This window comes from Sycon ciliatum, chromosome 8, assembly GCF_964019385.1.
Source record: "Sycon ciliatum chromosome 8, ocSycCili1.1, whole genome shotgun sequence".
NCBI classification, from domain to species: domain Eukaryota; kingdom Metazoa; phylum Porifera; class Calcarea; order Leucosolenida; family Sycettidae; genus Sycon; species Sycon ciliatum.
The window spans coordinates 30685023-30698049 of record NC_088650.1 but is presented as its reverse complement, the minus strand read 5'-3'; the positions used below and the strand labels follow the sequence as shown (position 1 = coordinate 30698049).

Below are 13027 nucleotides of genomic sequence, written 5' to 3'. Positions count from 1 at the left end.
ACATGTACGCACACACTCGCACAGACTACCTTGAAATCAAACGTGCTGTTCGTTCTGAGCACATCCGACGCCAGGAGCTTTCTCCAGACAGCACCGCGGTGCATGCGAGGAACGCCTTGTCGCAGACGACTTGCAATCTAAGACCATCGGTACACAAACACACACAGACACATGCACACACACACACACACACACACACACACACACACACACATGTGCACGTACAATTGTATCAGCTGAAGCACGACCAAGTTGTAATACGAATTGTGCAACATGATGTCGGGGTTACCAAGTGAGCAATTATGATTGCAGTTTCAAATCACTTTTTGTAATACTGACGCGTCATGTGTCACACTTCTTTGGATTTTCCCTTGATCACTTTAGTTCCGTATTTCCACTGATGATCAGAGCTTGAAAATCGATTCTGGAAACGCACAATCTCAAACCCTGAACAAATTGTCATGTTGCGTGGTGATGTCTGCGGCATTCATACTTTTCATAGCTATTATTAAACTTTTATCTCCACGTAGATTATTTGTATATTCAACTAATTGAAATCTTTTTCATGTGTAGAGTAATTCCAATCCAACATGCACCATTGCATTGTATCGTTGGGAACTGCTACTTTATATGCTGGCCCGAATGGGAGTATCATCGAAAACCACATGCCAAGTGAAATCTCCATTTGCCTGTCCATCTGTGTGTGTGTGTGTGTGTGTGTGTGTGTGTGTGTGTGTGTGTGTGTGTGTGTGTGTGTGTGTGTGTGTGTGTGTGTGTGTGTGTGTGTGTGTCTCTCTCTCTCTCTCTCTCTCTCTCTTTCCTCCCATTTCCTCCACTGCACAGGCTGCATATAAAGAGTGGGGTAATTTCCAACTCTACCACTCGTTGTTCTTTAAAAATCAGTCGCTCGGTCCTGGAGGGAACAACGAGGACACTGTTTCCGTGAGCCCAGCTACCGCCGGACCACCTGCGTCCCCAACACTATCAGAAGAACCAGCTGAGACATCGACCACCAGTGTTGCTGGTGCCGCATCCATCACAGCGTCTCCCGTTGTTCATTCTCCCATTGTTGTTCATTCTCGCCGCCACTGTCGATCGTCGGACTCCGAGTCCGAGGTTGCTTCTCAGCTTGAGCCCGGCCGGAAGCCTGCCCGGAAAACAACCTGAAAACGGGAGGATCATAATCCATCTATGATAGATGCCGTTCTGGAATCGCAGGAACGCCAGATACAAGCCGATCAGGAAAGAGCACGGCAGAACGAGGAGATTCAGGAGCGCATGGAGGCATGCCGACAAGAGAATGAGGATAGGCAAGAAAGAGAAAGAAGGGAAGAAGAAGATCGGCGTGCCAGGGAGAGGCGGGAGGAGGACGACCGGCGTGAGCGAGAAAAGCGGGAGTATGATGAAAAGAAGACAAGGGAAGAGAGGGAGTACCAGGAGAAACGAGAAGAGGTCAGAGAAGCGAAAGCCGCTGAAGTGCGCATGGAGGAGAAGGCATTCAATGCCCAACTTCTCCAAAGCCTGTTGCGGAAGTAAGACGAACTCAATATCTCCGTCATCTCTCCGAAGAAGAAGAAGAAGATTCCCTGATGAGTCCAGCGGGGACGAAACGTATGTCGAAATCGAGCTATGTCGTTGCTGTGTCATCTTCTATGTGCCATGCGCTACTTGATGTACCAGCCTGCTATGTCGGATGCCGCCAACCATGCATCGACTAGGCGCCAGGCATGAACTGATGGTGGTGGTGGTGAGAAGGAGAGCTCTGTGCCAGAACTTTGCAGCCTAGAGAGCGTGTGTGGGCAGGCGTGTGTTTACCGCCATAGTGCCAGGTGTGTCTTTGAAATACCACCATATTTATCAACCAACTCAAACTGAGTCAAATCAAATTTTAAAATATTGATTGATTATGTAAAAAGCTTGTCAAAGCTTGTACAGTCAGACCTCGCTTAACCGCACACATCCGTTTTCCACAAAAATATCCGGATAGGCGAGGGAACCGGATAACTGAACACACATACTCTATATGCATGTGGCATATCAAAATGGGCGGCATCGTACATACATGTATACGGATCCTATGCAGAACAACTAGCGTGCACAATATGTAAAACAAGCGAGAAAAATGACAAGTGCATGCAACTGAGTGCTATCCGCATGCATGCAGCAGGTCAAGGACCTCATTTGTTTGTACAACTCCCTGATTCTACCTTCTGCAAGCCACGTGCAACCAGATACGACGAAGCATTTTGTACATATTTCGACCAGTTTGTACACAAAATCATGCACCGGTATGCGGATCGCGAGGTCCGGTTATGTTGTATGCGTAACGTATGCTGCACATCGGTAACCAACGATTTTCTTCCGGATGGCGAGGGATCCAGATAAACGAGGACCGGATAAGCGAGGTCTGACTGTAAAAGTATAACACGTACTGGCCATTCCAGCGGGATACACGTGCAGTGTGATTGCGATTCCCGGGATTACGCTGCAGCATTTCGGCGGCCGTTCACCCCAGTCTGAACGCGCCCTAATAGCAAGAGTATATGAAAACCAGATTGTGCAGCTTGGGGCATTTTCTACTATGGGTGTCTGGCACGGCGGAATTCCGCAATTACATCATATTCGGAGCAGATCTGAGGTGGGAAATAGCGTAGTGCGTGCAACTGCGTTGCAGTTGTGCAGAAAGAGACCTGATTGAATCCTGCTTGTACGCACTACATCACTACAAATGATGTAATCACGGAATTCCGCCGTGACAGCAACCCATCCGAGCTGCACACTCTGGTTTCATGTACTCTTGCTAATAGCAATTATGATGTTTGAACAGGTGGCATGGAGACAATAATCATAATACAGGTCCTCCCTCATTATAACGAGTCCGGTTTGTACATAAACCCAGTTAGTAAATAGAAATCTGAAATCCCCTGGCAAAATGTGGTCTATACAACTGTTTACAGGTCAGGTTACAACATAATTCGTTAGTAGATAAAATTCGTTATAATGACCCTTTACCCAGGTCCCTGGAGTGCCAAACCCTCAGTACAAGATAATATTGACCGTGGAGGACAAAGGCCAAAAACACGTAGGATAAAGCAGAAAGACGCAACGTATTATATCTATGTATTCGTAGATATGGACGATCTTTTGCATCCAAGGAAGAGCTATTATTCCAGGCTGAAGAGCGCAGTGCAATGGTGGGGGAAGAGCTATGTTGAAGATTTTCAATTATCTTATAACAAGTCGAAGCGTCGATGATTTATGTTGTATCGAGGGTAGCCCAGGTAAGTACGAATTAGTGCCTATTTCACCCTTAGGGCGCGTTCAGACTACCGATAAAAAGTGACGGAATGGAAAAGTTGCCAAGGTGATTTGCTCACGTGACGTTACTGGCACGTTACCGGCGGAAAAGTTTTACTGCCGCGGCAGTAAAGTTTTCCCGGCAGTAAAAAAGTGCTCAGGCTGCATGCGCGCTGTGAAAAAGGGAAAATCCCTTCTCAGCGCCGCGGTGAGAGGTGCTAAACTTACGTACCGGTAACGTTAGTTTATCGGCGGTGCGAATGTCCTTCACGGTTTATCGGCATTCACGGTTTGGCGGGGTTCACGGTAGTCTGAACGCGCCCTAAGCTGCAAGTCCTGTTACAAGACAAGTCTCGTTATAAGATAACTTTTTCGATGGCCCAGAGATTATCTACTATTAAATGAGGGAGGACCAGTACCAGAAGAATGTACAAGCTTATATCACAAACACGGCGTGTTCCTATTTTATTTAGTAACAAGATTCCATTGACAATAGTGACAAGAAAACTTTCAGGAACATAACCGCTGTATCTAAGACTATGGTCACGCAGGGGCGTCCGAAGGCATTCAACATTGGTGCGGCCATGAAGAGGGGGGGGGGGGGGGGGGGAGGGAGGGGGCTACCCCCGACTCTTCATGGCTGCACCAATGTTGAATGCCTTCCGACGAAAAAATTGGAAAGTTGGGCCCAAATAGCCCATATTTTTCTCTTTTGTTATGGTTCCTTTTGCTGTTGTGCACGTGGAACGTGGTGTGTCGGTTTATTATTTTGTGGAATATCATCAAGAGGGCCAGGTGTTGTATAATGGTGTAGAGTAAAACCTGGTTTAACCCCCCCCCCCCATGGTGCAAGCAAAAGCGGTCGTTAAAGCCAGCTGGTCTTTAAAACCAGGTCCAATACATTCGCGGCATATCGGATCTTGCAATATTACTTGAATATACTCATATTGACAGGTGTAAAGCATGGAACACTTTGGTGCAGGCAAAGCACACATCAGTTTCACACTGCACTCAAGTGCATGCAGTGCACCACCCTCCACTGTCACTTCTTTTGACTGCATGCCCTCTCTTCTGAGCCCACCTCAACCCTGTTGCAGTCAAGCCTGCGAGCCAGGATGGCACTTTTGGCTAGTTTTGGTCGCAGTATGCAGGTCAGATACGGCACCTGGTACACTAAAAGTCGGCCGCTGGTCGCGCAAGGCAGGCGGTCGCTGTATCCGGTGCAGTTCTGTGTAGAACTGTCGGTGCGTGGAAAAGCGGTCGTTAACAGCAGGTGGTCGCTGAAACCAGAGGTCGCTTGAAATCAGGTTTTACTGTCTTTCCAAGTTTTATACACTGTCTTTCCAAGTTTTATACACTGTCTTTCCAAGTTTTATACACTGTCTTTCCAAGTTTTATACACTGTCTTTCCAAGTTTATACACTGTCTTTCCAAACTATGGACAGTGCTCGGTGCCCGAGTGCCCGGATCAGAGAGACGTGAGCAGCGCACTCCACCTACCCGTGGTGGCGTGCCCGTTGTGTAGTCGTTCCAGTTCTTCAGGATCTTGTCCCAGTTGTGAGTGCGGTCGCTATGCTTGGCCGTCTCGACAAACCTGCAGGACACGTGACAGGTGAAGTCAGACAGACACCAATAGGCTGGGGTTAGGAAATCACCGACTCTGATCTTAAAAGTATCCTGGAAAGTGCACTGTAAGTTACGGTATATATGTACATGTATCAGCACTTCGTACGCACGCGTGAAGCTGTCATGCAGTGCATGGTGTACATGTACCCTGCCCCCCCCCCTCCTAAGGTACCTGTAAGTGTTGCAGATGTTGAAAAGTGTCTTAAAGCTGTGGATCCATTCAAAGCTGCCGGCAGTGACTCTGTACCTGGAATTGTCCTGCGGCAATGCGCAAATGTGCTTGCTCCACCACTTTCCTGTATCATTAATAGTTCACTACAGAGTGGTGTTGTGCCCACCACGTTCAAGCACTCCCACATCAGTCCCCTGCATAAAGCCGGAGACCGCTCATCAGCCCGCAACTACAGACCTGTATCCTTACTCCCTATCGTTTCGCGTATCCTAGAGCAGTTTGTGAAGAGACAGCTGACAGAATATCTGTACAGCAATGATTTATACCCGATGACTCAATTTGCATATCGACCCCGCCATTCAACAGAAGATGCATTGGTACTAGCAGTGAATCGCTGGCTATTAGCGAAATCCGAGCGCAAATACACCGGTTTGGTTATGATTGATATGTCGAAGGCGTTTTATCGTGTACAACATGAGAGGCTGGTTAATGAACTGTACACCCTAGGCATTGGAGGAGCACCCCTACACTGGTTCTGTGACTACCTCAGTGGCAGGTCACAGCAAGTGAGGGTGCTGGACAGCTTGTCTTGCTCTGTTGGCTGTACGCGTGGTGTTCCGCAAGGGAGCGTTCTTGGACCCATTCTCTTTGTGTTGTACACCCGTAATCTGCACACAGCACTTCCTGCAACTGTCAATCACCAAGAATTTGCTGACGATATAATCCTTGATTTCTCCCATCCTCACTTAGATTTTGTTGGCAGAACTCTGACGAGAGCAGTAACTGATATCTCCCGATGGCTTGAAGACATCGGCCTCGTAATGAATGCCAGCAAGACTCAGGTCATGTTCGTTCAGCCTCGTGGCGCAGCCATTGCCACGCCCGATGTTTTCTGCAACAACGAGCAACTGGAGGTGACGGCCACCGCAAAATACCTTGGTGTGATCGTCGACGACCAATTGTCATGGAGGCCACATGTCGACTATGTGTCACGTAGAACTGCACAAACCATAGGGCAATTGTGGAGACACGGGCGTTCACTAACGCTTAGAGCTCGACGGTCGTGGTACACCAGTATGGTAAACAGCCAGCTGTGTTATGCTTCAGCAGCATTCTACCCAAGCCTCACAGCTCAGCTTCTCGACCGTTTGGGGAAGATCAGCAAGGCTGGAGTCAGAGCTGTGTTTCAGCTCCCTCGTCAAACACCGACCGCACCTCTTATTTCTAGATTAAATATTTCCCCACTGATCCACCATTTTAAGCTCAAGATTGTTGTTTTTGTCCATAGATGTCTTGCCTCCAATGCAAGCATGCTATTTTCGCCTTTCTTTCTGTTGATCGCTGAACCTGGTCTTGAGCAAAGCACACGCCGTGTTACACGTGGCCAGGTCTCACGTCTTCTCCAAATTCCATTCGTTCGTGGACCAGCATCTCGAGCGTCCATGCAATTTGTGGGCAGCGTGTATTGGAACAGGCTTCCGGCAAATATTCGTTGCCATGAAGATATTCTGGGTTTCAAAGCCCTGCTGTGCCCAGATGTTCTTGACACGCTTTCTCTGTCTTGACTCATTCGTCAGACATGTGCATTTTGATCTTTTGGTTTGGTCTCTAATCGACAAACTGACTTTTCTCCTCAAATACCTCAACTTCTCTATTTCTATTTCATACATCTGCTTCGTTTATTCCTAACTCTTTTCTTTCTATCTTTTTTCTTTTCTTTCCCTTATTTAATCACTGTCACTCACATACAAATACCGTCATAAAATATAAAACACAAGATTTTCTCATCTTTTTTCTATTTCTTGTTTTTCATTAGCTTTAGCATGTTCATTCACATTCTTCATCATTTGTGAGAACTAGACCTGGTCTAGTGAGAAGGCATTCTACTGCCTGTAATTCTGGTGAAGTAAAATAAAGTAACAACAACAACAACCTACGCCGTAGTCTCCAAGGACAAAGACCATTCCACTCAGCACCCAGAAGACTACAGGTTCTGAAGTTTGACCCGAAGTTCCTCTTGGTCATATTAATTAGTATACAATAGTCTTGTAGACGATTTTTGCTTCGTGACTTTCGCACATTTTATGTCATGACGTTGACTGAATAGAATTGATGATGATCGTTCATGGAAAGGATTCCTTGCAGGAGCTACATTCTCGCAAACGTAAACAGCAGAAGACAGCAGGCAATCTCAGGCCTGAACGCCCACCCACTGATCAACTGCCTCGCACTTGTCAACTGATGCGCAACCTTTCGCCTAGGAAGGTGCGAAACACACTGTGCTAGTGATAGTTTGGTCAGGAAAAAAATACGTTGACCAGTGTCTGGCGGAACTGCAGGATTTCAGTCCTAGGCATGCAGTGAAGAGTTCAACGCATGACTAATTCAGCTACTCGACAGAGGGAAAGTCATACTCAAAAATCGCTGCCAGGCCATAATGACAGAGTGTGTCCACGTCCTATTTATCGACAGCTCTGTTTTCTCTCACCAGTATTCGTGGCAGCGTTCCTCGTCATCTTCCCCATTCTGCACGGCAAATCCATACGGGTCGAACTCAACCATGATGCAGCCAATTACTCTAACTATAGGAGGTTTTCTCTTGACTCTACTGTCTTTGTGTTTTCATGGTAGCCTTTCTCATTCTTGGACAACGACAAGTCACAAAAGTTTCTGCTGGCTCGGTGTCAGTCGAACTGCTGGGTGCACTTTTGAAACGAATTTCAAAATCTCCGCCTTCTGTTTCCATGGCAAATGGCAAGATGTCATTTTACCATCACGCGCACTACGCAGAGTCGCAGACCCAGTGCAGTACAGGCGCACATGCATGCTAGCGTGCACGAGGCACCCGGATCGCGGAGTCCCGGACCCGCGCCGCACGGTACGTAAGCGCATGCTAGCGTGCATGAGGCACCCGGATCGCGGAGTCCCGGACCCGCGCCGCACGGTACGTATGCGCACGCTACTACAGAGTCAGTCCATTCAGAAAAAGATGGTACGGACCAGGAAGTAGTAAAATTACTACTCCCTGGTACGGACCGTATCCTACCGGCGGTAGGATACCCTCCCTGCTTTTGGCCATAAACGGGTCAAATTCATTTAGAGTTTTCGTCACAATCTTTTTGGCCCCCAATGCCCCCCATGCATGCATGGGGGCCCATATGGAATGCGCTTCGTGTTTTTGAAGTCTATTTCTCCAAAAAGCAAGCCACACAAGGATTTCGGCCAGGTTGAGGTGCCTTTTTTGGACCCTTTTCAAGTAATAGTTTCGAATCGCGCGGCACTGCACAGTGTACCACAAAATCGCCAAACACGGGAGCTCGCCACCCACCAGAGCCAGCGCTCATCTTTTTCTGACTGTAGTATACCAGGGCCATTACTGCACCGTCGCTAGCACGTCTACGCTAATGCTGTACTACCGGCTTGAGTTTCAAACACAAAAATCCACAAAATCGTACTGTATGGGGCGCCACTCTTTCACGGGGGGGGGGGGGGGGGGGCTCAATGATCAGTCAATTAGGCCAGGGGGCGCTTAGGGTAGGGGGCTGACCCCCCCCCCCCCCCCCCTACAATCCTTTGGTTAGAAGCCGTGACATTCCTTGGCCGCATGGTACATGTACCATAGTCTAGGCATATGCGGATAATGCCGGCAGAAAAATTGGCAGAATGCGGTACTTTTTCCGGTAAGTTCCGGCAATTCAAGGAATTGCCCGCCATAAGGTTTGTATGGTTCTGCCATTTCACTGCTTTTCGAGCAGAATCTGCCACCTTTTCGAGCATTATCCACCAATGCCTACCATAGTCACAATGATGGGCAGGCGCAAACACCCGGCGCCGCCGACCAAACTTAGATGCTATAATTGTGATGAAAAAACTAGTAAGTTCCTTGAACCTGATACAGCATGTGCCACCACATATGCACTGTCAGTACATCACAGTGTGACTTGTAAGTAGTTGACTTGTTGTATTCAAAGCCCCAGAGAGAAAAGGGAAACCAAGGAGGGGTCCAGGTGGAAAAGGAAAACTGTAAAGATTAGAACATTGAAAGAATCAGTCACGTACATGATACGCGTGTGACTTGTAAGTAGTGTAAAGGACCACCTCATGAAGATAGTGATCTGGCACTGGAATAATCAGTCTGGGAAGACTGAGACATGGAGGTTAGCTCAGTCAAATAAATTGCCAAAACCTTCGGCACAAACAAATGCAAAAACAGCCGCTGAGCAGATCACCAAACACATCATGATGACACCAATTGCAAAACTTAAAGTAATCAATATCAGCCACTAGTGTCAGAACTAGCGAGCTTGACACCTTCCCGCGAAAACCTGGCAAAATTAATTAAATTTGCTTGAAGAAAAAAGAAAGCCGGAATGACTGGCTTCTAAAATCGGCACACTTGGCAATTTTCAACTGAGCACCGGCAAATTGGCCCGACCGAGCATTAGATATACTTCAAAACCTATAATATGCATGAGTGTGTTTCTGAGCACTGGATGAGGGGGGGGGGGGGGGGGTGTTCTGATAATCAATGAGATTTTGACACTACATCAGGCAGATCTATTCCTGAGAAACTCAGATTGTTTAAAAACAACGATACTTGTCCAGTAAAAACATCCCTATTATGACATTGACTGGGCCCTTCAACTAAAACAAAATATACGAAGAAGGTAAGTCTACAAACGTCACCGTCTGAATGACGTCAGCAGGAATCCGGCACAGATAGAAACATATTATAGCAAGAGAGAGAGAGAGAGAGCTTATTCAGAGGCTTGATCTGATGGCGAGCGCAAGCAAGGCTGCACTGAACTAGTAAGTAACACTATGTGTGGCAATGCCGTCAGAACAAACCTTTCGCGCCTGCAATCAGCTCATTGATAGCCGCAGCCGGGGCGGAAATCTGAGCCGCAATCCATTTCTTCGCCTTCTTCTCCATGAGCGAGTACGCTGCCGCCTTGCTGGCACATTTCACGTGTAGGTATGCGAGCGCAACAGCAGTAGCCCATACTTTGCTTGCTGTCGTAGCTGATGTGGACACGGAGAGATTACTTGGTTGCGCGGCAGAGATTGCACTCCTGGACAGGCCAACTGCCACTGCCAGTGGATCATCCAGCAGCCAAAAGCCACTGACATGCTGCAGGGAGGCTATTGCCTGTAGTGGATCCACTGCAGTTCCTTGTGGAGGCTTTGGCACAGCGGCAATACTAGCTCCTTGTGGTTCGGCGCAAAACAAGGCATCATCACTTAACAGAGATGTTTGTCGGCCTAGTGACCTTTCTGACTCATCTGAGTCGTCTTCCTCTAGAGACAGAAGTGATAGGAAATCGGTGTCGGGTTGGCTTGCATAATTCATAACAGGCGCTGCTGGAGGAGGCGGCGGTGCCGATGATGAACTGGAGACAATACGCGCCACTGCTCGTCTTTCTGCTGGTGGTGGTCCACCGCCAAACACGCCTGATGGTGGTGGCGGTCCAACCCCAAACATGGCTGCTTGCGGTGGTGGTGGTCCTGGTGGTGCACCACCAAACATGGCTCCTCCTGGTGGTGGCGGTGGAGCGCCCATTCCTAGACTGGGAGGTGGGCCTGCTGAAGGCGGTGGTCCACCGCCAAACAACATGGCTCCTGGTGGTGGCGCAGGGGCACCCATACCTCTCATTCCCCGATGAGAATATGAGGCACCCAAAAGCACTTGTGCTGATTGTTGCTGTTGCTGATACTGATGTGACATTTGCTTCATTGCGGAGATCGGTTGTAGAGGCACTTTAATGGTAGTCATGACACCATCCTTCATCTCTTCTCGCATTTCAATGGCAAGAAAAGACGTCTGCGAGGAGGCAACCTCAAACTTCAAAGCAAGAGCTAAACTGGCTTCTTTGCTGCCCGGTTGCGGGAAGGATTTTTCTTCAAAATCTCGAATAATGTGCTTGGCCGCCAGGCTGTGAAGAATACGGCAATCTGTGCGACTTGTAGTCCACGGGGTCACGTCAACTGGAAACGTGACCGTCTTGTCACTCATTTTGCCTTTCAGCGTGACTTGGCCTTGGTGTTGGCTGTCCTTGGACAGGAGTGCGAACACGATGTAGGGGGTGTTGTTGAAGATTGGCGCAAGCTCGCCCTGCGCCGGAGACTGGTGCGTCACCTGGAGTATTCCCCAGTCAATCTCCAGCTCTTCCAGCGTTGGCTCCATGGCCTTTGACAGCTGACTGATCACTTTCTCGTCGATTGGCTCCCCGTTGCGAATGAAACAGGCCTCCCCACGGCCGGCGCGAGCTACACCGCGGACGAGGTCTGCAGCAGCCCCGTCGCCAACTCCAAACGTATACACCCGTGTGCTCTGCGCATGCTGCTTGACGGTGCTGATGACCTCTGCGGTGTTGCCCACGGATCCGTCGGTGAGCAGAAACAGCTTGCGGTGGCGCATCGGCTGTGCGGCGGAGAGACCCATTGCACGGCCAATCATTCCTCCTGAAAGCCAAGAGCTGCCCTCAGAGAGAATGGCTTTCAGTGGCGCCAGGATTTCTGTACCACCCATGTTACTGGCAAGCTGCGAGACATGTTGCGTAGCTGTTGCCAGGCTGTCCGCGTTGTAAACTTGACTTTCGGGAAATAGCTTCTCGTAGCTGCTACCAAATCCCACGATGTTGAATGAACAACCTTCAGGCAAGCTTCTTAAGAACAACTGCAGGGCATCTCGGCACTGCTTGATGGGAGAGATGGTGCCACCGCCCCAGCCCATTGACCCGCTGCGATCCACCAGGAACACAAACTCCAGGTCTTCCGCTCTCTCGCTCATGGCCTCGTCAAACTCGGGCATGAACGTCAGCATGAGTGCCGCGCTGCCCTGGTCCACGTCCGCCTGACTTGATAGGACCACGGCAGGCTTGTGCAGCTCGGCATGCTCCACCCGTATGATCACGTCGCCGTCCATGGCCACTTTCTCTACGCCTAGCTTGGCCGTGCAGTGGCTCCGATCCTTGGGGTCGTTGCGGACGTTCAGCGGATGTGTGGACGATGACACACTCAAGATGTCACCGGGCATGTACACATCCACACTCAAGCTCAAGCCGTATCCCACACTGCTAATTCGGCTGTCCAGGTAGTTCGGCTGCGATTCAGCTTCCAAAGTCGCCCAGGCCGATGCAGGCATGTAGCGTTCCTTGATAGTTGTGGGAACACGCACGACAATGGCATCTTCCTCAATACTGCATAAACTGCTGTAGACGATACAGATCTCAGCTTCATTGCCAGCCTCCAGATTTCCCAACTGGACCTTCAACGCGCCGGACCCGGCCGTTTCCAGAAGAGCCGCTCCGTGGCCATGCGACAGCGCAGCAGTGTAGGCCTGACGTGCCTCTTGGCGCTTCTCAATCACTCCACGAACGGTACGCTGGCCCAGATGAGCCGTTAATCCGTTGACGGCAGCCTCATCGTCAACAGGGAAAACATAGATGGCCTCAATAGGATTAGGGGACGTATTCTTATAGCGCTGCCTGATCGTAACTTCGGCCAAGTTATTGAGTAACAAGCAATCGCACTGCACTCCTATCAGCGGAATATCAGGAGACGGGCGACCTGGGGACAGCGCGTTGAACAATCCCCAGAAATCAGGAGCGCCACGTGTGGCCATTTCGACCTGGGTGATAAATTCCTGTTGCGATAGTCGGAGCGGAGTGCAACAAAGTCCAGCACACTTTCTTTCGTCCGGTACTGTACAGTTCATAGAAGAGTTGTGCCCAACAAACTATCGACTATCGTGGTGTCGGTATAAAGTACATGACTGTAGTATTAATTTTATAACTAGTGTTCATGAATAGAGCTACATGTACTATGACTGTACTTAGTCTTTGGATGAAGGCCTTGCCTCTTGCTGAGTCTGGGAGTCTACATGATTGTACAACAGTTCAAGCCTTCATCAAGTAACATTACTAGTACTAC

General features: G+C 49.1%; 2 protein-coding genes across 2 annotated transcripts in view; both read right to left on the bottom strand.

Annotated features, from left to right (window-relative positions):
* The window catches only part of LOC135822695 (uncharacterized), a 21779-nt gene extending 14007 nt beyond the window's left edge, over window positions 1-7772 (bottom strand). Inside the window, exons 1-3 of the mRNA XM_065335516.1 lie at window positions 7584-7772; window positions 4798-4891; window positions 30-137 (exon numbers count right to left, since the gene is read on the bottom strand). Of these exons, the coding sequence (XP_065191588.1) occupies window positions 30-137; window positions 4798-4891; window positions 7584-7657 (276 nt within the window). The 5' untranslated portion in view covers window positions 7658-7772. The remainder of the gene's footprint in view (window positions 1-29; window positions 138-4797; window positions 4892-7583) is intronic.
* Window positions 7773-9032: 1260 nt separating this feature from the next.
* LOC135822693 (von Willebrand factor A domain-containing protein 5A-like) lies at window positions 9033-12884 on the bottom strand. Its single transcript, XM_065335515.1, has one exon. The coding sequence runs from the start codon at window positions 12810-12812 to the stop codon at window positions 9933-9935; it is 2880 nt and encodes a 959-aa protein (XP_065191587.1). The 5' UTR covers window positions 12813-12884; the 3' UTR covers window positions 9033-9932.
* Between the last annotated feature and the right edge of the window lie 143 nt (window positions 12885-13027).